General features: G+C 39.5%; 1 protein-coding gene across 1 annotated transcript in view; it reads left to right on the forward strand.

Moving 5' to 3' along the window:
- Window positions 1-22,284, forward strand: part of LOC101538484 (histone-arginine methyltransferase CARM1-like) — a 306,619-nt gene that overhangs the window by 251,708 nt on the left and 32,627 nt on the right. The window contains exons 6-7 of the mRNA XM_004600332.2: window positions 8,109-8,286; window positions 15,952-16,042. Of these exons, the coding sequence (XP_004600389.2) occupies window positions 8,109-8,286; window positions 15,952-16,042 (269 nt within the window). The remainder of the gene's footprint in view (window positions 1-8,108; window positions 8,287-15,951; window positions 16,043-22,284) is intronic.

Raw genomic sequence — 22,284 nt, forward strand, 5'->3', positions numbered from 1 at the left:
CTGGCGGTGCTCAGGGGACCATATGGGATGCTGGGAATCGAACCCGGGTTGGCCACATGCAAGGCAAATACCCTACCCGCTGTACTATCGCTCCAGCCCCTGTTTTTCTAATTTTAAAAAAATTGGGGGGCTGGAGAATAACACAGGGGGTAGGGTGTTTGCCTTGCATGCGGCTAACCCAAGTTCAATTCCCAACATCCCATATGGTCCCCTGAGCACTGCCAGGGGTAATTCCTGAGTGTAGAGCCAGGAGTAACCCCTGTGCATTGCTAGGTGTGACCCAAACAGCAAAATAAATAAATATAAATAAATAAATAAATAAAAATAAAATTGGAACTTCTAAAAAAAATTTATTGAATCACCATGTGAAAATTTACAAAGCTTTCAGGTTTAAGTCTCAGTCATACAATGATCAAACACCTATCCCTTCACCATTGCATATATTCCACCACCAAGAACCTCCGTATACTTTCCATCCCAACCCCAACCCCCGTCTGTGTGGCTGATGATTTTCACTTTACTTTTTCTTTACTTTGATTACATTCAATATTTCAAGAGAAATTTCACTATTACTATTTGGAATTTTCCCCAACAATCAGACCTGCCAAAAAGGCATCATTTAATAATTTGTTTTCCTTTGCTGAGGATGAAGAGCATATAAGGTCACGTGGCTGCAACAATGGCCACATGGTTTTGGATTTTTGGTATTTTAGTAATTAAGTACAGAGAAATTTCTGCCAGAAGTCGCATATCTTCAAACTCGTACCTCTGTTTAGTGGGCCTTATAAGATGGCGTTCGCCATGCTGCTGGCGAAAGGATAGGCTGAGATAGAAAAATCTTTCCCCTCCTGAGGTGGCATGGGGCCGTAGCTTACTTCACAGTCTAGAGGCATTTCTGCAAGAAGCCACTGGGTGCCAAAAGTAGTTAGTGGGCCTCCGGGATCATGGGCATTCAAGAACGGAGGAGCCCTGTCTCACATTTATATTGGAAGCTATTAGGAACATGTTGATGCAGGTAAAAATAAAAAGTAAAAATGAGACATGAATTGAAGGACAGAAAAGAGAAAATATTAGTAGCTTTGAGTAAAGTACAGGAAAATGACGATTATGGTATTAGTGACCAAAAACAGAATTAAGGAAATGTAAGATTAGACAAAAACTTTCAGAGGAAATTTAGAGGATGGTGAGTTTTCAAGAAGTAGAGTGACTCTTGAAAATATGGAGATGACCAAGGACCCAAGTGGAAATGTGCAAGTGATAACCACAGTTCAGGGGAGCCAACAAACTTATTGTCACCCACAGTGAACTCATAGTTAGCAGGGTACCAAAAGCTTATGCATTAGACCTTGTTTTCACAGAATAGAACTCCAAGAGACTTGTGCATAGAAAAAATATTGACAATGGATGACATGGTCAAATAGATTTTTTTCAATGTTTTCCCTTAAATCAAATATCTCTGCATTTATTTAAAAAGTGTGTGTGTACATGTGTGTGTGTGTCAATGTTAGCCACAGTGATTTACAGTCCTATCAAGTGATGATATTTCATGAGTTCAGCACTCCAAAATTGCACCCCCCCATCAGAGTGTCTGTTTCTCTTCACCATTGTCTTGGGGTTCCCCTCTCCCTTCCCCTAACTTCCCTTGGCAATACTTTCCTGTCTTAAATCTCATTAACATTATAAGCTCAGTTCTTTTTTAACATTTTTTAATTTTTTATTATTAGTGGATCACCGTGAGGTACAATTACAGTTATAAACTTGCATGCTTGCGTTCCAGTCACACAATGATTGAGTACCCATCCCTCCACCAGTGCCCATTTTCCACCACCAATAATCCCAGTATCTCTCTCACCATCCCCACCCTACTCCCCCCTCCGCACCACCTCTGTGTCAGGGCATTCCCTTGTGTTCTCTCTCCTTTTGGGTGTTGTGGTCTGTAATAGAGTGGCTATCATGTTTGGTCTATAGTCTAATTTCAGCACATATCTCCCATCCTGAGCAGGTCCTCAGAACACCCTTAACCCTGTGTTTCCTTCTGAGCTGCCCTCTCCCCCAGAATGTGAGGCCAGCTTCCAAACCACGGTGCTAACCTCCTGGTACTCATCTCTACTATACTTGAGTGTTAGTCTCCCATTCTGTTTCTTTATATTCCACAGATGAGTGTGATATTTCTATGTCTGTTTCTGATTCATTTAATTTAACATTATACTTTCTAAGTTGATCCACTTACATACAAATTTCATGAATTCATCTTTCTAACAGCTGCATAGTATTCCATTGTATAGATGTACCAAAGTTTCTTTAACCAGTCATCTGTTTTAGGGCACTCAGGTTTTTTCCATATTCTGGCTATTGTAAACAGTGCTGCAATGAACATACAAGTGCAGATGTCATTTCTACTATACATTTTTGCCTCTCCCAGCAGTGATATTGCTGGGTCAAATGGGAGCTCAATTTCTAATTTTTTGAGAAGCATCCATACAGTTTTCCAAAAGGGCTGAACCAGTCGGCATTTCCACCAGAAGTGAAAGAGAGTCCCTTTCTCCCCACATGATCTGAAAAGATAGTTGATACAATGTCTATCTTCCTCATTCTGTTGAGGTATGTTTTGTGGCCCAACACAAGGTCTATTCTGGAAAATGTTTCATGTGCACTGGAAAAGAATGTGTATTCTTTTTTGGGCAGATGTAAAGTCCTGTATAGATCTATTAGCCCTCTCTCTTCTATTTTTTCCTTCAAAGCCAGTATTTCCTGCTGAGTTTTAATCTTCTTGATCTATCCAGAGGTGATAAGGCAGCGTTGAAGTTTCCAACTACTACTGTGTTGCTCGCAATGTCCTTCTTAAGGTCTGTTAGCAGTTGTTGTAGGTATTTAGCTGGTGCATGGATTGTGATTTATTCCTGCTGTATGTATTCCTTGATTAATAAAAAATGGTTTTCACTGTCCCTTCTAACCTTTTAAAACCTGAAGTCTATGTTGTCAGACACTAGTATGGCCACCACAGCTTTTTTGAGGAAATTGTTCGCTTGCAGGACTGTTTTCCATCCTCTGATTTTGAGTCTGTGTTTTCTCTGACTGTTCAGATGTGTTTCTTGCAGGCAGCAGAATGTTGAGTTCAGTCGCTGAATCATTTTGCCACTCTGTGTCTCTTAATTGGTGAATTTAAACCATTGACATTGAGAGAGATTATTGTTATGGGGTTTTGTGCCATCTTTCTGTAGGGGTTTGTTGTGCTTGGAGGGGTTTATCTTATCTTATAGTAGCTCCTTTAGTCCTTCTTTTAGGTTTGGTTTTGAGTGTATGAAGTTCCTGAGCTGTTGTTTACCTGTGAAATAGTGTATGGTTCTTTTGAGTTTGAGTGAGAGTTTAGCCAGATAAAGTATTTTTGGTGAAGTGTTCATTTCATTGAGTTTTTTCACTATATTTCCCCCTTAGTCTTAGAGGGTTTTCTCTGATAGGTCTGTGAATCTAGGGGTGCTCCTTTGTATGTGATTTCCTTCTTCAACCTTACAGTTTGCAGTATTGTGTCTCTATCCGTGACATCCATTATTCTAACTATGATATGTCTTGGAGTCTTTTTATTAGGGTCTCTTTTAGCTGGCACTCTTCAGGCTCCTTTGATCTGGATGCCTGAATTCTTTAGCCTTAGGAAATTTTCAGCAATGATTTCTTTGACTGTGGCTTTTTCATTGAGGTTGTTTCCCTGTCCTTCTGGTACTCCGATGATTCTAATGTTGTTCCTCTTGAAATCATCCCCTTGGACTCTGATTCACCCTAGAGCTATTTTGAGGTCTCTTCCCACTGTTTATGTTGCCTATAGGCTTAGTGAAGTTCTTCAAGCTCACTGATCCTGTCTTCAGCTGTAGCCATTCTACTATTGAGGACACTCACTGAGTTTTTTTTTTATTTCATCTACCAAGTACTTTATTTGTGACACTTCTTTTTTGTAGCTTTTTTATTTCTATTCTCACTTATTCCTGTATTTTCTCAGCTGTCCGATCCACTGTTTCTTTCATGTCCTCTTTTAATTTACTGGATAACCATTCCATCGTTTCTTTGAGTTCATTGACCATCTTCAGCATTTCATCTCTAAATTCTTTATTGGAGAGCTCACATTTGTGGGGTAACACCTATTGAAGCTTCTGGACTCTTACCATCCTCTCCTCGTGGTGGGGATTTGCACTGTTTCTTCATGTTGTTGTGGTTTTATGGGGTGTTCACTATCACTATTCCCTCTTATTTTGAGGAAGGATTCTGGATGAGTTCAGTTGGTAGTGGTTACCTTTGTTCCCCTTCTAGAGTATGTCTTTCCTCTCAGGTGTTCCTCTGAAACTTATGTGAGGTCTCTAGTGAAGCTTTTCAGAGATGTGATCCTTTATATTGGGCTTGAATAGATTCTTGTGTTCACCAGTGTTTTGGTGAAATTGGAGTAGACTAATAGGCTACAATAGGCCTGTTGTGTAGCTAGGTAGTTAGGATGCTCCTTACAGAATTGGGTGGTCAAGATTGACATGTGACTACAGATTGCTGGGAAAGAAAAAATAACTGTGGCCCTGTGAACAGCCACTGGCTCCAAAAGAGGCCATGCCCACTTCTGCGGAGGCCACACCTTCTGCAACTATGTAGTTGGGGATGAGAGAGGGATCCTTCACCAACCTGTCGCAGGGAGCAAAGTCCGGGTGCACACCTGTGTGTGGGGGGGACGGGGGGGGGGGTTGTGGCCCAGGAAGCCGGGAGGGGAGGGCTCTGGTCCGAGGATGCAGGCACTGGGGAAACCATCTGCTGTCTGGGGTCCTTCATCAACCTGTCGCAGGGAGCAAAGTCACGGGGCTGCAGGAAGACACACACTCTCGTGTAGTGGGGGCAGTCGGGAAGCAGGGCAGGGAGGATAAGCTCAGTTCTTTAGACCAATTCTCAGATTGCTTTGCTGTTTTCATTTGTTACTCTTTTATTGTGTCTTTTTCCATCCCACATATCAGAGAAATCATTCTGTGACTCTGTCTCTCCTTCTTGGGTGATTTCACTGAACCTGATACTCTTCAGTATCATTCACATAGTGGCAAATTACATGTTTACATCTAAAAGCTGAAGAGTATTCTATTATGTATGTATACCACAGTTTCTCTATCCAGTCATCTGTTCTTGGACTCTGTTTCCAGATTTAGCTAATGTGAATAGTGCTATAATGAACATGGAAGCACAAATATCTATTTGGAACAAAGGTTTTGAGCCCTTGGAGTATATTCCATAAAAGTGGAATTGCCGAGTCATATAGAAGTTCAACACTTAGTTTTTTAAAAGTGTCCATACTGGTTTCCATAAAGATCAAATTAGGTGACATTCCCAGCAGTTGTGGATGAGGGTTCCTTTTCCCCCACTATCCATGCCAACACTGGCTGTTTTTGCTCTTTTTTGATAAGTACCAATCTCACTGGTGTAAGGTGGTATTTTATTTTTGTTTTTCTTTGCATTTCCCTGATTATCAATATTATGGAACATTTTTTCATACACCTATTGAATGTATGTTCTCCTTGAAGAAGTTTCTGTTCATTTCTCCCCATTTTTGGATGTGATTGTTTATTGTTGTTGTGTTTTTCTTGCTAAGTTTTATAAATGCTTTATATATCTTGGGGTTTAACCCTTTTTCAGATAAGTGGTGGGCATATATTTTCTCCTAGTCTGTGCAGTGTCTTTTTAATCTGGTCATTGTTTCTTTGCAGGGCAGAAGCTTCTTAATTTCATGTAGTCACATTTGTTTATCTTTGCTTTTGTTTCCTTGGTCAAAGGCATTGCATTGTTAAAGATGCCTCAAGAGTCAGTATCATGAAGGGTTCCATCTGTGTTTTACTCATTATAATTCATGGATTCAGGTCTGATAATGTGTTCTTTAAATCATTTTGAATTGATTTTTTTTTGGGGGGCATGGTGTGAAATAGAGGTCTGAGTTCAGTTTTGTTTGTTTGTTTTGTTTTACATGTGGCTGGCTTTAGCAGACCATTTGTTGAAGAGACTTCCTTGTTTCTTTACTCTTAGCTCCTTTACTGTGGATTATCCACAGATTAGCTGTGGATCTGTCTGCAGGCTCTCAATTCTATTCGACTGACCCAACAGTCTCTTTTATTCCAGTACCATGCTCTTTATTGTTATAGCTTTATAGTATCAATTTAAAGTTGGTAAACAAAAAGTGCCCCGTCTTTTGTTTTATGGTTGCTTTGGCTATCTGGGGGGAAATTACTGAAATTTTTAAAGTGTAAGTAGATAAGACATTTAATAAATGTAGATAAACCAGGTTGGAGAGTAAAATTTAAGAAGATAGGATTAGAAATGTAAAACTCCCTAACCATAACCAAGATGTGATAAGAAATTGACGGGCACATCTTAAATACAAGTAAGTGTATGTAAGCTGCATGAGGAAAGTTACCAAAATAAAGAGTGGAATGTCTCCAGCTATATACATGAAGAGAAAAATAAAGAATGACAATGAACAGAGTTCTAAGAGTTTTAGAGAGCTACAACTTGGAAAAGAGTTTTCTGTGCTGGTGCTTGTTAGAAATTTGTTAGGGATATTTTTCCAGGAAGTAGGAAACAGACATAATAAGTAATCACCTTGTCATATTTGGCATTTAAAAGAGATATAATAAATATAGATCTCTTCAGGTTCTCTCTTTTAAGAAAGTTCAAAGTTATTAAATAGAATACAGAAGACATCGAAGGAAATGAGTACATAACTGTAAAATGTACTTCTAATGAAAGGTTAATGAACATTGAATTATTAATTTTTGGAATCAAAAAACCAAAGATTATGTAATAAGGATCTAGATCATTAATTTGTATAAGAGAGCTCATAGAGCTTTGTGAAATCTTTTTTTTTCAGGGTACAGAAAACTTTATTCAGTCCTCTACTTGGAGACACACTGATTCATTTAACCTCATTACTTTCATTTATACAAGCATGGGGTTTTGGGTGGTTTGTGTGTGTGTATGTGTGTGTGTGTGTGTGTGTGTGTGTGTGTGTATAAGTGATTTGGGGGGATTCTTTTCAAATTATATTTGGTTTGTATCATGACATTTGCTATTATGTCCAAATCTGGTGAAAGACAGTTTATATTTTAAGTTAATCCATGAAAAACAGATAGAACTAAATGCATGAGTTGAGAGGTGGGCAAGCAGTAGCTCACTGAATGGAAAAGAAGCATTAGCAGAATGTGGGTGCTGGGGGCTATGCATTTCATAGAAATGGGGAGCTTTGTGATATCTTCATTGCAGGTAGAACAATTGGAAATAAACTGAAACCATAAATTTAAAAAATCCCTCCAAAGTCACATGTACACGTGTACACGTGTGCACATATGCATTTTATATATATATATACATATATATATATTTTAAAGACTCTGGAAGAGAATTTATAAAAATATTGATAATTTCTTTCCTTCTTTCTTTCTTTCTTTCTTTCTTTCTTTCTTTCTTTCTTTCTTTCTTTCTTTCTTTCTTTCTTTCTTTCTTTCTTTCTTTCTTTCTTTCTTTCTTTCTTTCTTTCGTTGAATCACCGTGAGGTACAGTTACAAAGCTTTCATGTTTGAGTTTCAGTCATACAATGATCGAACACCCATTCGTCCACCAGTGCACATTCTCTACCACTAATGTCCCCAGTATGCCCCCCCTTCCTGAAGCCCCCCTTCCTGTATGGCAGACAATTTCCCCCATACTCTCTCTCTACTTTTAGCATATAAAACCACCTTTTAAAAATAGGTGCCAAAGTCATTCTTGGTAGTTCTGTGGGCCAGTCACCATGATGCTCTAGCCCAGCAGTGGGGAACTAAGAGTACTGTTCCTCGATCGCTCCATCAATGCTCAGAGTCACCAGGACCATATCCGGCAGTATGAAAGGGGATACCAGGGAGTGCTGGAGTTAAAACTCAGGGTCTCACACATGCTAGACATATGCTCTATCATTTGGACTTCTCCCCGGTCCCATATGTTTGTTTTAAAGGGTGTACAGAGGAAAAAAACACATTCCTCTCATCCCCATTGTATTCCTAAATCTATAGAATTTGTTTTCTCTTGAAATCCTATATAATAACAATACCAAATTTTATCTTTTACAGACACTAGTGAAAAATAACCATCTTTCAGAAAAGATCATTGTTTTGCCTGGAAAAATTGAGGAAATTTCACTTCCTGAGGCTGTAGATGTGATCGTTTCTGAACCCATGGGCTACATGCTATTCAATGAAAGGATGCTGGAGAGTTACCTTCACTCCAAGAAATGGTTGAAAGTAAATGGTGAGTCAAGTCAACTGATAGTTTAGAAAATGTTGAAATTTGGGGCTTGAGCAGTAGTACAACAGGTAGGGTACTTGCCTTGCACATGCCAACCAGGTTTGATCCCTAGCATCCCATATGGTCCCCTGAGTCTGCTGTGAGTGGTCCCTGAGCATAGAGCCAGGAGCAAGCCCTGTGCACTGCTGAGTGTGTCCCACCATCCCCCCCCCAAAGGAAATGCTAAAAATTTCCCCAATAAAGTCTGTCATCTTCTGTTTAGGTCTGGAGAGAAAGAAGGAGAAGCCATTTCTCTTAAGCCAGTTCTGCCAGTTCTGTGATTTTTCTCATCTTATTCTTCCACAAAAGCTAGCCTCTGGACAACTGACAGCAGGGCCAGGAAGATAGTTTAGGAGTTATAGATTGACCAGAGTTAAATATGAAGTACCACATCACTTCTTGAACATGGCTATGTATATCTCTGGAGAAACAAACCCCACCTCACCAGTCCCCACCAATCCCCATCTCTGCCACACACACACACACACACACACACACACACAGACACACACACACACACACCAGCAGGTATAGCCCTGGGAACCCAGCAAGCACCAATAGGTTGATGCCTGGAGGCCCCCAGCACTTCAAGGCCCAAGCATCACTGAATCTCAGGTCATAACTCAAAACCACAGTGATCACTGAGTACTGCTGACAATGAAACTTTGGTCTCTCAAACATATCTGGGGATTTTTCTCCATCCCTCGCCTCCAAAAAAAAAATTACAGGTAGCATTGTGCTGCAGAGTATATGGTATAGTAGATCAGTTCAGAATTAAGGATTTTTGTTTCTTTCTATAGCTTTATGCTCTAACGAACTTAGTCTAACACTGGACTCTTTAGATTTAGTTATCTCATCTGTATTATTTTTAAAAGCTTTGGGAGGTCGTTATGTGGCTCAGCAGTAGAGAACGTGCTTGTATGAATGATGTGCACACACACACACACACACACAAAACCCACACCTCTCTAAATCCTTTTCAAGTGTTGACCTTTTATAATATAAGAAACTCTATGAAGTCTTCTGTTTTTTTAAATCATAAAGTTTATTTTCCTACTTTCCTAAAAGAGGAACATATAATTATCTGATTACATATAATATCAGACTGCAGGTAATCCAGATAATATAAAAAATCCAAATTTTTGTACTTACCAAAAATCTGTAATATTAAGCAATTTGCTTAAATCTTTTTAATAAAAATTCTGTAAAGAGTGAATTATGATGGCTCTTCTTTGATCAAATAAAAGGGTCATGCTGAAGTTCTCAGCAGTAATTTTGCACCCCTTCCCAAGGTGACTTTGGACAATGTCTGGAGACATTTTTGGTTGTCATTTCTGAGAAAGTGGGTACTATTGGGCTCTCTTATATAGAATCGCAGATGCTGGTAAACCGACTTCAGTATACAGGACAGACCCCCACATCAAGAGGTTTCCAGTTCCAAGTATCTAGACTCAGACAAGGGGTAGTAGAAGTTAATCTAAGGATTATTGAAAAAGAAAACTGAAGCTCAGAGGGGGAAAGCAACTTGTCAAGAACACACCTTTAATTTGTGGGGTAAAAAGAGAATTCAAATCCATAGCTGTTTACCCCTGAATCCCACATCCATGACTCTTTTTGTTGTGTATGAGGAGTGAGGATCTACAAGGTCACCAAGGTCAGATGGTCAGAAGGTGTCAGAAGGAGAAGACTGAACCGAGACAGGGAACAATGGTACAGACAGAAAACAGAGAACTTAAGAGAAGAGCACAATGGCCAAGGTTAGAAGTAGAAGACCAGAGACTGAAGAAGAAAAGGCAGCAGACTAGAGACCGAGAGACCAGAGGAGAGACTACAGAGATGAGAGTCAGAGACTAGAGAGACAGATGAAAAAAGAGCACAACAGCGCACATAGAAGCAGAGCACAAAAGAAAAAGAGAGAAAGAGCACGACAACGAAGAGAAGACAACAAGAAGGCGAGGAGGAAAACTGAGACTTTGGAGGCTTTGAGGTCTGTGAGGAGACTAGGATGACAGAACTCTGATGACCAAGAGTGCGCCGGTGAAGGAAGGACGCCGGGGAGTCTGCCCATCACGCATCCTTTGCCCATGTCTCGGAAGAGCCTGGGGTGGCTGCTCCTGTTCTGCCTCCCCATTCTGCCTGCGCTTAACCACGCGGGCCTGCCTTCACAAAAGCCCACTGTTATTATTTCTTATGTATTGTTTCTTATGGCCTTATGGCCGGAGTGATAGCACAGCGGGTAGGGCGTTTGCCTTGCACACAGCCCACCCGGGTTTGATTCCTCCATCCCTCTCAGAGAGCCTGGCAAGCTACCAGAGTATCCCGCCCGCATGGCAGAGCCTGGCAAGCTACCCACGGAGTATTTGTTATGCCAAAAATAGTACCAACAAGTCTTACAATGAAGATGTTACTGATGACCGCTCAAGCAAATCAATGAGCAATGGGATAACAGTGACAGTGATACAGTGATGGGGAGTGAGGTGGAAGTAGGTTCTTTACTTGGAGTTGCTCCGGATTTTCTCCCAACTCTGTGTTCAGGGTTACTTTGAGTGGTTCTCAGGGGACCATGCAGTGTTGGGGGTCAAACTCCAGTTGGCTGCATGCAATGCAAGTAATTTAACTTTTGTATTATTGAGCAAGAGAGATAGTACAGCGAGTAGGGAACTTGCCTCGCACATGGTCAACCCAGGTTTGATCCCAGCACACATCTATGGCTCCCAGGCTTTGTCGAAGTGATCCCTGAGCACAGAACTAGGAGTTAGCTTTGAAAACCACTGCTCAAAATAACAATGGCTATAACAACAACAACAACAACAACAAACCTTAAACTATCTCTGCAGTTCAAGTGACTCTTATACATTTACTGTCTATGGAGAGAGATGACTTGTTCCAGCAGTATCTTCCCCCCCCCCCGCCCCCTATTAAGGAATTGAAGCAAATTGATCAAGTTTTACAAACCACACTTCTTGGGGCATTTGCAGCTTCTTCCCCAGTTTAATTTGTTTCATGTAACCAGTATTTCTGCCTACCTTGATAGCTGGTGAAGGAAAAATAATAAACACTTTATAAACAGAGCAATACACACTCACCAAAAGTTCTACAATGTGCACATATCAGTTAAGCTTGTGACCCATCAATAATCTCCTATTTGATTCAAAATTTAAGAGTTCAGAATTAGGTACCTTGAGAAAAATGCAAAAGTAAATAAACTGAGACAAACTGTGCCTCATATCAAGAACATCAACATTCTTGTTATAACACAGTCTGGCATGTTCTTGGAAGGCTAGTATTCATGTGAATGACTGAACTGTGGAGAGGAATGAAAGAGCAAAACTGTGTGGCCTTCTTACTTAATGTCCCCAAAGAATTCTTTTTTTTCTAGATTTTTTTTTTAATATGGCATGTGCTTTTTGTATGATGCATTTTAAATATATTTCAAGTACACCCAGTGAGTCCCTCTAAGCTGAATACTCAATAATCAATATATTTTTACCTCCAGATATTCAAAATGGAAATAAAATTTAATATTAGTTTACTTGATAGACAAGTAGAAATGAATATTGATTCTATAGGTTTTCTAATATGTGTGTTCCTTAGGGAATATGTGATTGATTTTTTTCTAATTTTATTTTCCTCAAAATAAGGCAAGACTTACAAAATCAAATAAAAATTTTTAAAATATTTAAAATAAAAAATAGCAACGCTTTACTGCATCTTCTCATATACAAAATTGACCCCAAAGTCTCTCCATTTTGACTCTATTTGATGTTTCTTCTGTTATTTTTAACCTATATATTTTAGTGTAAAGTTATCATATGGCTATTTATGTCATTCCCCAGTAGAAAATTTAGCTTTCCTGCATAGCAGCTCTCTTCCCAATGCACCCTCCCTTCTTCAACCTCCCAGTATATTTATATCCTTAATCCCTTACACACACCCTTAATGTCAAATTCATTACAGAATTCAGAATCTAGAGGCCTTTTGGAAGTTAATGCCATCATATACCATGTATTAACACTTCCAGAGTGATCAGGGAGAACACTCCATAATGAAACACATTATATTTCTTCAATAAGACATATTAATATGGATATCATGCAGAATTAGTAAAAAGTATACATAGACTTCAGTTCAAGTCTGGTTTGACCACAAAATGCTATTATCTCCGAATGATGTTTTATATACATATATGTATACACACACTTACATGCATACCACTGTATTCCTGTATCACTGTCATCCTGTTGTTCATCGATTTGCTTGAGCGGGCACCTGTAACGTCTCCATTCGTCCTAGCCCTGAGATTTTAGCAGCCTGTCTTTACTCATCCTATATATACATATATACACACATGTATATGTTGATTTTTACACGGATTATTTTTGGGATTTTAGAATTTACTATAAGGTATTATGGGCCTAGATCACTATTTGATTGTCAATAAACAATGCTTCTGTTATTATGACAATGCTATTAATGTTCAGTACTGAGTCAGGTCCACCTGTTGTAGGTGATTATAATTATCCTTTGCAAGTTTTCATATTTTCCTGTTTTACCCTTAGCTTAGTTTTCTGTTTTTTCTTTCTCTCTCCTTGTTTTAAGTCACACTTGCATATCTGGTGGTTCTCAGGGCTTGCATTTGTCTCTGTGCTCAGCAATCTCTCCCAGGAGTGCTTAGAGGACCATATGAAGTGCTGGGGATCAAAAACCGGTTGGCTGCTTGCAAGGCAAACATTCTACCTGCTCTACTATCACTCTGGCCCTGGTTTAATTTTCTATATACACATGACTGACTAATTTCCATGATCCAACATATCCATATTCTTTGGAAACTTTCCTCCTGCCCTCATCTGTCCCCCTTGCCGCTATGAACTTGTTGCTCTCTAGACCTAGTGCATGGCTACCACCATTGGACTTTACATCATCATTCTTTTGTCTTTCTGGGTTGTTATGTTAGTTTCACCAAATAATAGTCTCAACTAATTTTAGAGTAATGGTGCTTACTTCAGAAGCTATTTTTTTAATTGGAGCCTTATATCTAATCTTAACATGAAAGCAATGAAATGTTTTCTTATTTATTTTATTTTGTTTTTGGTTTGGGGGCCACGCCCAGTGATGCTCAGGAGCCACTCCAGGCTCTGCATTCAGAAATCACTCCTAGTGGTGCTTGGGACCATTTGGGGTGCTGGGGATCGAAACCTGGTGAGCCAAATACAAAGCAATGCCTTAACTGTAATATCATCACTCTGCCCTGTGTTTTCTGTTTTTGAGGGAGAGGGAATATAGACTCCCCAATATTCCTTTTGAGAAATCCTATAACATCCTAATCCTTTACAATAACAGAATTTATTCTAAACAAGCATAACAAAAGTTGTTCTTCTGGTAGCCTCTAGTATGTTTTATTTTTTGTGTTCTTAATGTGACATGCTTTAAAATTTCATATCACTCAGTGAGAAAGTTGAATCAAAAGACTTTCTCCAACATGTTGAATTCTTCTGTAGTATTGCCTTTGTTGATTTACTTCTTTCTATTTTGTCTAATATCTTTGAAATTCCTACTAGGCGTGGGACCCAGAATATCTCCTCCAAAGCTTTCAAGTTTTTCCAAGCATTGAAAACTATAATTTTCCAAAGTTTGTTGTTGTTTCATCTTTTTCTATTTGGGGAGAGGCGTGGTTAGGGGAGGCCACCCTAGAACCAGACAGTACTCAGGAGCTTCTCCAGGTATAGTGCACAGGGGGTGCTCCTGGCAGTACTCAGAGGAGCTAAGAATTGCTCTTGGCCCTCAGTATGCAAAGCATGCTCACCAACCCTTTGAGCTATCTCCCAAGTTCCTTTCTAATGTTTAATTAGAAATGTTGTTACCTGTTTTGAAATTTGAAAATCGCTTAGTGATCATCGTTTGATAATACATGAAACTGAAACAGGGACATACCAACAATATTACAATTGTACTTTTTCTCTGGGCATCTCTGAATATACTTAAATTGAACAGTCTGTTCTGTGTGAATATGTTCAAGAAGAGCACAGTTCAAAATTGAGATCATTGACAATTGGATGAGTCCCCTATACCTGGATTTTTTTCAACTTATTAGCCCTTATTATAACTGAGTCACTTACATTTTTCCATTCTTAGTTTTTTCATTTATAATATTAGTTTATGTTTAGAGAATCTGCTTTATGTTTCATTTTTTTTTGAAGATTAAGTGAATACATGAAGGACCCACAACAAAGTTCATGGCAGAGTTAATAGAATTCAGAAATTTTTGTTATTACTGTTGCTGGTAGTGTTGTTTTTATGTTAACTCTATGTAATTATTCTATTTCTCATTTTATGTTATTTTGATTTTGTATTTTATATTGCTTTTTATTTTTCACAGGCAATTCTCATTTCTGAATATCTCATCTTTTTTCCCCATGCAATTTTATAAATTACTGCAACAAAAAATAGTCTCTCTAAAATTTCAAAAGTAATATTGATCACAGGGCTGCTTACTCAGAAAATTCCAGTTCCAGGCAGGCCAGTTTAGGTGTTTTTTTTTTCTTCTAGAGAAGCTACATTTCTGGGGCTAAAGCAATAGTACAGCAGGTAAAGTGGCTTGCTTTGTGTGCAGCTGACATGGGTTCATTCCCTGGCACCCCCTATGGTCCCACTAGGAGTGGCGAGCCATTAGCATTGCTTCGCATGGCTCCCCCAAAACAACAAACAAACAACAACAACAAAACTGAAGAAGCTGCATTTCCTCCGGTGCTATTTTAGAGGGCAGAAACAAAACCTAAATGTTGGCTTCCTTGTAGGGACTAAGCTGTCGTTTTAGTATATATTCCTATAGCACTTAAAAAGACCAGTACTTAAAACATGGACAAAGTCTAGGAATCAAAATAATAAAGTAATTGAATGACATAATGTTGATTGCTTTCAAAACAAACTTGTTTTTTTTCTTTTGTTTTACCAGAAATAAGAGAAAAAAAAGTAAAGGGGACTGGGGAAATCACTCAAAGGATTGGAGTACATATTTTTCATATGGATTCCATCCCTAGGACTATATGATGCCCCCAAACACCATCAGGATGATCCCAGATCACCACTTCAGGATTGATCTCAGAAGAAAATTTGATCAAGGAAGGAAGTACCTAAACTTCCAAGCACAGAATTTACCAAAAGGGAAGCCAATAGTCAAAGGATATTGTACCTTAACAGTACCTCTTTTCAGACTCTGATCATGACATAAATGCAGTTTGCTGTAGTGTTTGTTGCTTGAGACCACATAATTTTCTTAGCGTTGCTTTGAGGCAAAAGTCCATTTTAGTCTTTCGTGTATAACTGAAATATAGAATAAAAGAACTGGCTTCGAACATAGATATCCTAGGAGTCCCTCTCCCCGGACACGTCCATGGTGGTGTAGAGGCGCATAGGGCTCTGCTTCGTCTCTTCTACTCCCCTGGCCATCAAGCTGGGGCTCCAGTCTGTGCCTGCATGATCCTACAGCTTTCTCACAGTCCTCTGGATGATGACCAAGGAAAGAAACCATGAAGAAAACAGTTAAAAAAATTTTTTTAACTTAGTTGAGTAAGTGTTCAATCAGAAGACTGTAAGAGTCAACTTTTGGGTCTTTTGTCTTTTGCTCATTAGGAATGATGTTCCCGACATTCAGCGATATCCATTTGGCCCCCTTTTCTGATGAACAACTCTACATGGAACACTACTCCAGAGCCAATTTTTGGTAACGTTCTCTGCTTTCTTTACTTTCTTTTCCTTCAGAGCTAACTGGTGCTTCTTAAAGTATTGATATTTAGGTCACATAGTGGATGGAGGAAGTGGGGGCTGCCCTGTACTTTACTGGATGCTTACCAGTAGCCCTGACCTCTGCCAGCTAGATGCCAATAACCCACCCACTCCCGATTCAGACAAACGGGAATTGCAAGACATTTCCAGATGTGCCTTTGAGGAAAGAAATTCACCCCAGCCTTAGTGTGTAGACCCCATCTTAAACACCCCAAACATGGCCTTACTACCCTGCTGCTGATGGGTGCCCTCGCCCTGCCTATTCTGCTTCCATTTTTTTTTTAGCCTTCATTCCTTTGTTTCAAGGCTTCTATTAGGACATACCTTCAGCAGATATTATACTAGCAACACAAACTTTTGTGTGGATGAGATGACCAAAGTTTTTGTAGTGTATTCATAGTAGCTGGTTACTGGGTTTTGGATAATTCACTGCACCCTCTGAGAATTTATTCCTTGATACAATAAGAACTGATACAAAGGCCCTGCCAGTTTTCAGCCAACATTCTTTTTCGTATTCTTTTATAAGAACGTGTTTTTCTCAAGAGACCATTGGAAGGAGAATAGCCATATGAACCCATGTTTGTTTAGGTCCAAACATACTGGCTTTTTGTTGATTCTCAGATACATCAGGCATGCTCCCAACCTTAGGGCCTTTGCATTTGCTGACCAGGCCTCTCTGGAGTACTTTCCCTTTAATATTCATGCAGCTTATTCTTTTTTTCTTTTTTTATTGAATCACTGTCAGAACAGTTACAAAGCTTCCCAGTCTAAGTCTCTGTCATACAGTGATCAAACACCCATCCGCTCATCAATGCACACCCTCCACCACCAGGAACCCCAGTATACCCTCCATCCCATCCCTCTCCACGTCTAAGTGGCTGATGATTTCCACCTTACTCTCTCTCTCTGCTTGATCACATTCAATATTTCGACAAAAGATCCATCATTATTATTTGGAATTTTCCCCAACAATCAGACCTGCCAAACGGCATCATTAGGGGGCTAGAGTGATAGCAAAGCGGGTAGGGCATTTGCTTTGCACGCGGCCAACCCGGGTTCGATTCCCAGCATCCCATATGGTCCTCTGAGCATAGATAGGGGTAATTCCTGAGTGCAGAGTCAGGAATGACCCCTGTGCATTGCCGGGTGTGACCCAAAAAGAAAAAAAAAACAAAACAAAACAAAAGCAAAAGGCATCATTAGATAATTTGTTTTCTATTGCTGATACGAAGAGCATTTTGGATTTCTGGTATTTTAGTAATAAGTCTAGAGGGATTTCTGCCAAAAGCCGCTGGGTTCCAAGATTGGTTTGTGTGCCTCTGAGATCATGGCTGTTCAGGAGCCAGGAGCCATTTGTGGGTGGCAACTTGGGGCTTCGTTGGGGCGGAGAGAGGGACTGGTTCCACCCCCATCCTGTGAGGTCCTACATGTCACATCACTGCAGTCTCATACCTGGCTGTCCAATAGGCTCTGACAAAGTGGCAGCCACCACACTGCTGGGGAGAAAAGACGGAAGGGACAAACACTATTCCCCACCCGAGGTGGCATGGTGTCATAGTTTAATGCTCAGTTCAGATGCATTTTACACGCAGCTTATTCTTGACCTCATCTTCTCAATGAGACCTACCCTAAACACTTATTTAAAGGTGTAGCCATTCCATTCCCTGGTCTGTTTCTGATCTGATTTTCTTCTAGTCCTCACCTCCTAAAGTATCTATACTTCCACAAGGGCACAAATGCTATCGTTTGCACTAATGTATTTCAGTCTCCCAGAACAGTACCTATCACATGGTATATCCTCATTAAGTGTCTTTGAAAGAGCAAAAAACTCCAGCAATCTTAAACATGTCCAGAAATGTTATTCTTAAATTATGTCGATGCTACTCCAATATGTCTATTCTTTTTCTTTATAAAATTAGAATCATCATAACATAGGTTCCCTTTGTTGCTTTTTAAACTGCCCCCTACCCACAGAGCACTAGGACAGGGTACAAAAACTGGCCACCCCAGATTGGCAGATGGAAATTTTAATAAGCAAGTAAATTTGTATGGAAGCCTTGTCTTAGGCAGCTACAGCTGTACCCATCCACCAGAACGTGAGGTCTGTATATTGATGTACACTGTCCAGATAGTCTCTTGAGAGAACAACATTTTCCTTTGTTTTGTTCGGGGTCCACAGCCAGCAGTGATCTTTTTTTTTTCTCCTGGGTCTGTGCTCAGGGATCATTCCTGGTGGTGCTCAGGGAGCCATATGGTATACCGGTCATCGAACCAAGGTTAGATGTGTGGAAGGCAAGTGCCATATACCAGCAAAGAGCCATACCTACTGTACTATCACTTTGGCCCTATCTTAATCTTTTAAATAAACCATGTCTCCTATCATTTTAGTATTCTCTTGCGATAACAGAGCATTTTTTTTATGACTACATCTATTGGCCCAAGCTCCTCCATTAAATTATCTTAATTGTAAATTCAGTTTTTTTATACATTAAATTATTCTAATACTATATTTTATGCATTAAATTGTTTTGATCCTATGAATTCTATCCCAAATTCATATTTCTAACACTAAGCTCTTTGTTTTAAATTTTGTATGAGACAGTGCTCTAGTGAGCATCCTCTTAATAAAAATCATGGTGTGCTTTCTGATGATTTCTTTACAATAAATTGCTAGAAGCAAAAATTGCTGGACCAAAAGGTGTGAAGAAAGAACTTTAAAATACATATATAATCTTACATAATGCCAAATTGCCCTCTTGAAAAGTTTTAGCAATTAACACTTCCACCAGTGGTATATGAGAATGTCTGCTGAGTCTTGTCCATACGGGATTTTTTTTTCAAGATGCCAATTTGATTTGGGGAAAAAAAAATAGTGGCCAGTTTATTTTTAATCTGTATTTCTTTGATAGCTGGTACATTTGAGCCACTTTATTTTTAGTCAACAAACATGAGAAGTATTTAAAAATATTTATTATCAAAATTCCCGACCTTCGTTTTCCTAATTCTGTTGCCTTGTAGAGGTTATCATGTGAGATAGCTGGTGGCCAGTTTGTTGCATTGACCCAGAGGATGGTAAAAGTTTATACGATTTCTGTCAAAATTTTTATTTTTATAGAAAATTTGCTTCTATAAACATCTATGTAAAAGTTTCTATGATTTCAGGCAAAGTGGTGGCTATACACTGGCTAAAAGGGGAGAAGGGGAACAAAACAATGCCTTTGGGCATAGCCTGAGGGAATAAGCCTTGTAACCCCCAAAGGAAGGAAGGGGCTTAGAGCACCAGTTCCCTGGCGTCCTGTGACTTTCCTCTCAACACCACCTGACACTTTTGTCCCTGTCCCTTCTGTACCTAAATCTGGTTACTGGTTATCCTCCTTTCTTCCTGACCTTCGCTTCAGTCTCTTTTATTATTTTTTTGTTTATTTATTATTTCTGATTAAATCACCGTGAGATACAGTTACAAAGGTGTTTTTTTTTTCTTTTTGGGACACACCTGGCGATGCACAGGGGTTACTCCTGGCTCTGCACTCAGGAATTACTCCTGGTGGTGCTCAGGGGACCATATGGGATGCTGGGATTCGAACCCAGGTTGGCCACGTGCAAGGCAAACGCCCTACCCACTATTCTATTGCTCCAGCCCCAAGTTTTTGTGATTGGATTTCAGTCACACAATGTTCCAACACCCATCCCTCCACCTGTGTACATTTCTATCACCAATATTCCCCCTATCCTTCCTGCCAACCCACCTCCACCCTGCCTGCCTCAATGGCAGGCACTTTTCCTCTCTTTCCTCTCTCTCTCTCTCTCTCTCTCTCTCTCCCTCTCCCCCCATACAGGCACTGGGAGGTCATCACGCTCAGTCTTCTCTCAGTCCTTATTCTTCCTCATGACACATTTTTAAGATTGGATTGACTGTTGCTTTCCTTCATAGATGTCTTCTCCTTGGTCTGCATCTTCTTCCTTTTTTATTTCATTCAGAGCCTTATTTGGAAATGCTATCTGTAAGTGGATAATTCCCCTCGTTCCATTGTCAGCCAGATCTCTTCCCAGAACCAGGGGCTTTGGATGTCCAACTGAGTGTTGACAGCCCAACTTGGTTCTGCATAAATTTGTATACTATGTATAAACATGGTCTAGGGGCAAACTGTCCATCTTCCTCACTGCCTCTGTCCACCCTGCAAAACAAAAACATATAAACAAGTGGTTAGAGAGATTGTACAAGGCTTAAGGTGGTTACGTTGCACACAGCTGACCCTGGTTCAATTCTTGATACTCCATATGGACTTCGTGATGCACTGCCAGGAGTGATCCCTTTTTCACTCTTGTTGCCAGGATCACACATGCTGCACTGTGGTGCTCACTGGGGTTTGCACATTGGGTTATTGTGCTCAGACTCAGCCTCTGTGCTCACCAAGGATCACTTCCTGACAACAGTGCTCACAAAGTTTTAGTTGAGATGTTGAGTAGAGGTTTGACTGCATTCTTTGACTCAGGGCTGAGACTCCCTAGGCTGTGGTCTGGAGAATATGCACTTTTGCAGAGCTGAGGGGTGTGGAGAGGAGAAATGCTTGGAACCATGCTTGGTGCAAATGGGCAGCACTGGGAATTGAATTCATAACCTGACAATTGTGAGCCAGGTGCTTTTAGCCACCAAGTAATCTCTGAGCTACAAAATTCTACATTTTAAACTGCAATTAAAAACGATCTTACTAACACATAATTCAGATCATATTCTTCAGAAACCCTCCTAGTATCTTTCTGTCTTTTGCATAGAAAAACGTGTATCTCACATGAATTGGAAAACTGCCAGTGTCTCCCAAAGGGGATAACAGCCCGGGGCTTGCTAGAATGATGGTGGGGTGGGGAGGTGGGGAGGATTAATAGTGTGGCCTTGGTGAAATTTGGGTATGTTTTCTGTTTATTTGCTTAAAGAAAGTAAATTTCTATGTGGAACAGAGTAATTTCTTTTTCTAAATAGGCAGCTGTAGGCCAAACTAGTTTGGTAACCTGTGCTCTACAGAACATCTACCTACTATGTCATCTACTACTCTTTTATGTCACCTACCCCACTATGTCATCTACTACTCTTCTGTTATTCTGTGTACTCTGGCCTCATCTACTGGATTTTGTTGCTCTCCCCTTGGACATACCAGACTTGATTCTTCCTTACTGCCATTTCCTCTGTCTGAAACATGGACAACCTGGTGACTTGCTCTTACCTCCATCAGGTCTTTACTCATAAATAATTTCCCCACGAGACGAGACCTACTGCCAATTAAAAATGATCATCTCTTCTTTTCTGGAACCTTTATCTCATTTTTCACTCCATTTCCCTTGTAGCACTTATCATCATCTGCCATATTGTGTTTTTAACTTATTTTTATTTATCTCCCCTCCTGTGACCGCACATTCCAAAAGAATTGCTGTCTTCTTTACTGCTGTGTCTCCATGATCTAACCTTGGTCAATACATTTTTTGCTAACTAGAAGTTAAATGGAGAGATTTTTAAGAATCCTTTGCATGATGAATATATTAAAACTTTGTTGTATTTTCTTCTGCATTTTAATTTGCATTATAATTTGCTTTGTCATGATTTTCAAAAGAAGATAAAACCTTCTTTTGTAACTAGGTTTGTCAATAGTTTCTTTACAGTGTTTTGAAAATCTATTTTGAAAAGGGCTTATCCAAGTTGAGTTTGATATTAACTTTCTTTTACTTATTTCACATTTTCCATTTGACATTTAAGAATTTATATCTAATTCTAAAATTCATTTTAGTTTAAATGTGTGGTAAGCACAAAGTCTTATTCTTTCTGAATAAATTCTAGGGCTCTTATTAGACAAGGCTACTACATCCTGATGTTTTCAGCCGTTACCTACAAAATTAATTATTTCCTTTTCTTATTTGATGACGATTTCTTGGTCCTTATTAATTAAGATTCTTAAAAGTATCTCCAGAGAGTAAGGCTCGGTCATGAAGAACCATTATCCCCAACTTTAAAATTCCTTTATGTGATAGGTACTAACATAATTATTGAAAATAATTGGTTCAGGGGGCTTAGAGCAAAGCCTTTATATATAATTTAAATGAATTTTCTTATCAAGAAAAATATCTATATAGAATCAATTGAGAGGAGCAATGAAATATTCTCAAAAAGTTTGAAATAAATCTAGGTAGGCT

Source organism: Sorex araneus, chromosome 1 (assembly GCF_027595985.1).
Source record: "Sorex araneus isolate mSorAra2 chromosome 1, mSorAra2.pri, whole genome shotgun sequence".
NCBI lineage: Eukaryota > Metazoa > Chordata > Mammalia > Eulipotyphla > Soricidae > Sorex > Sorex araneus.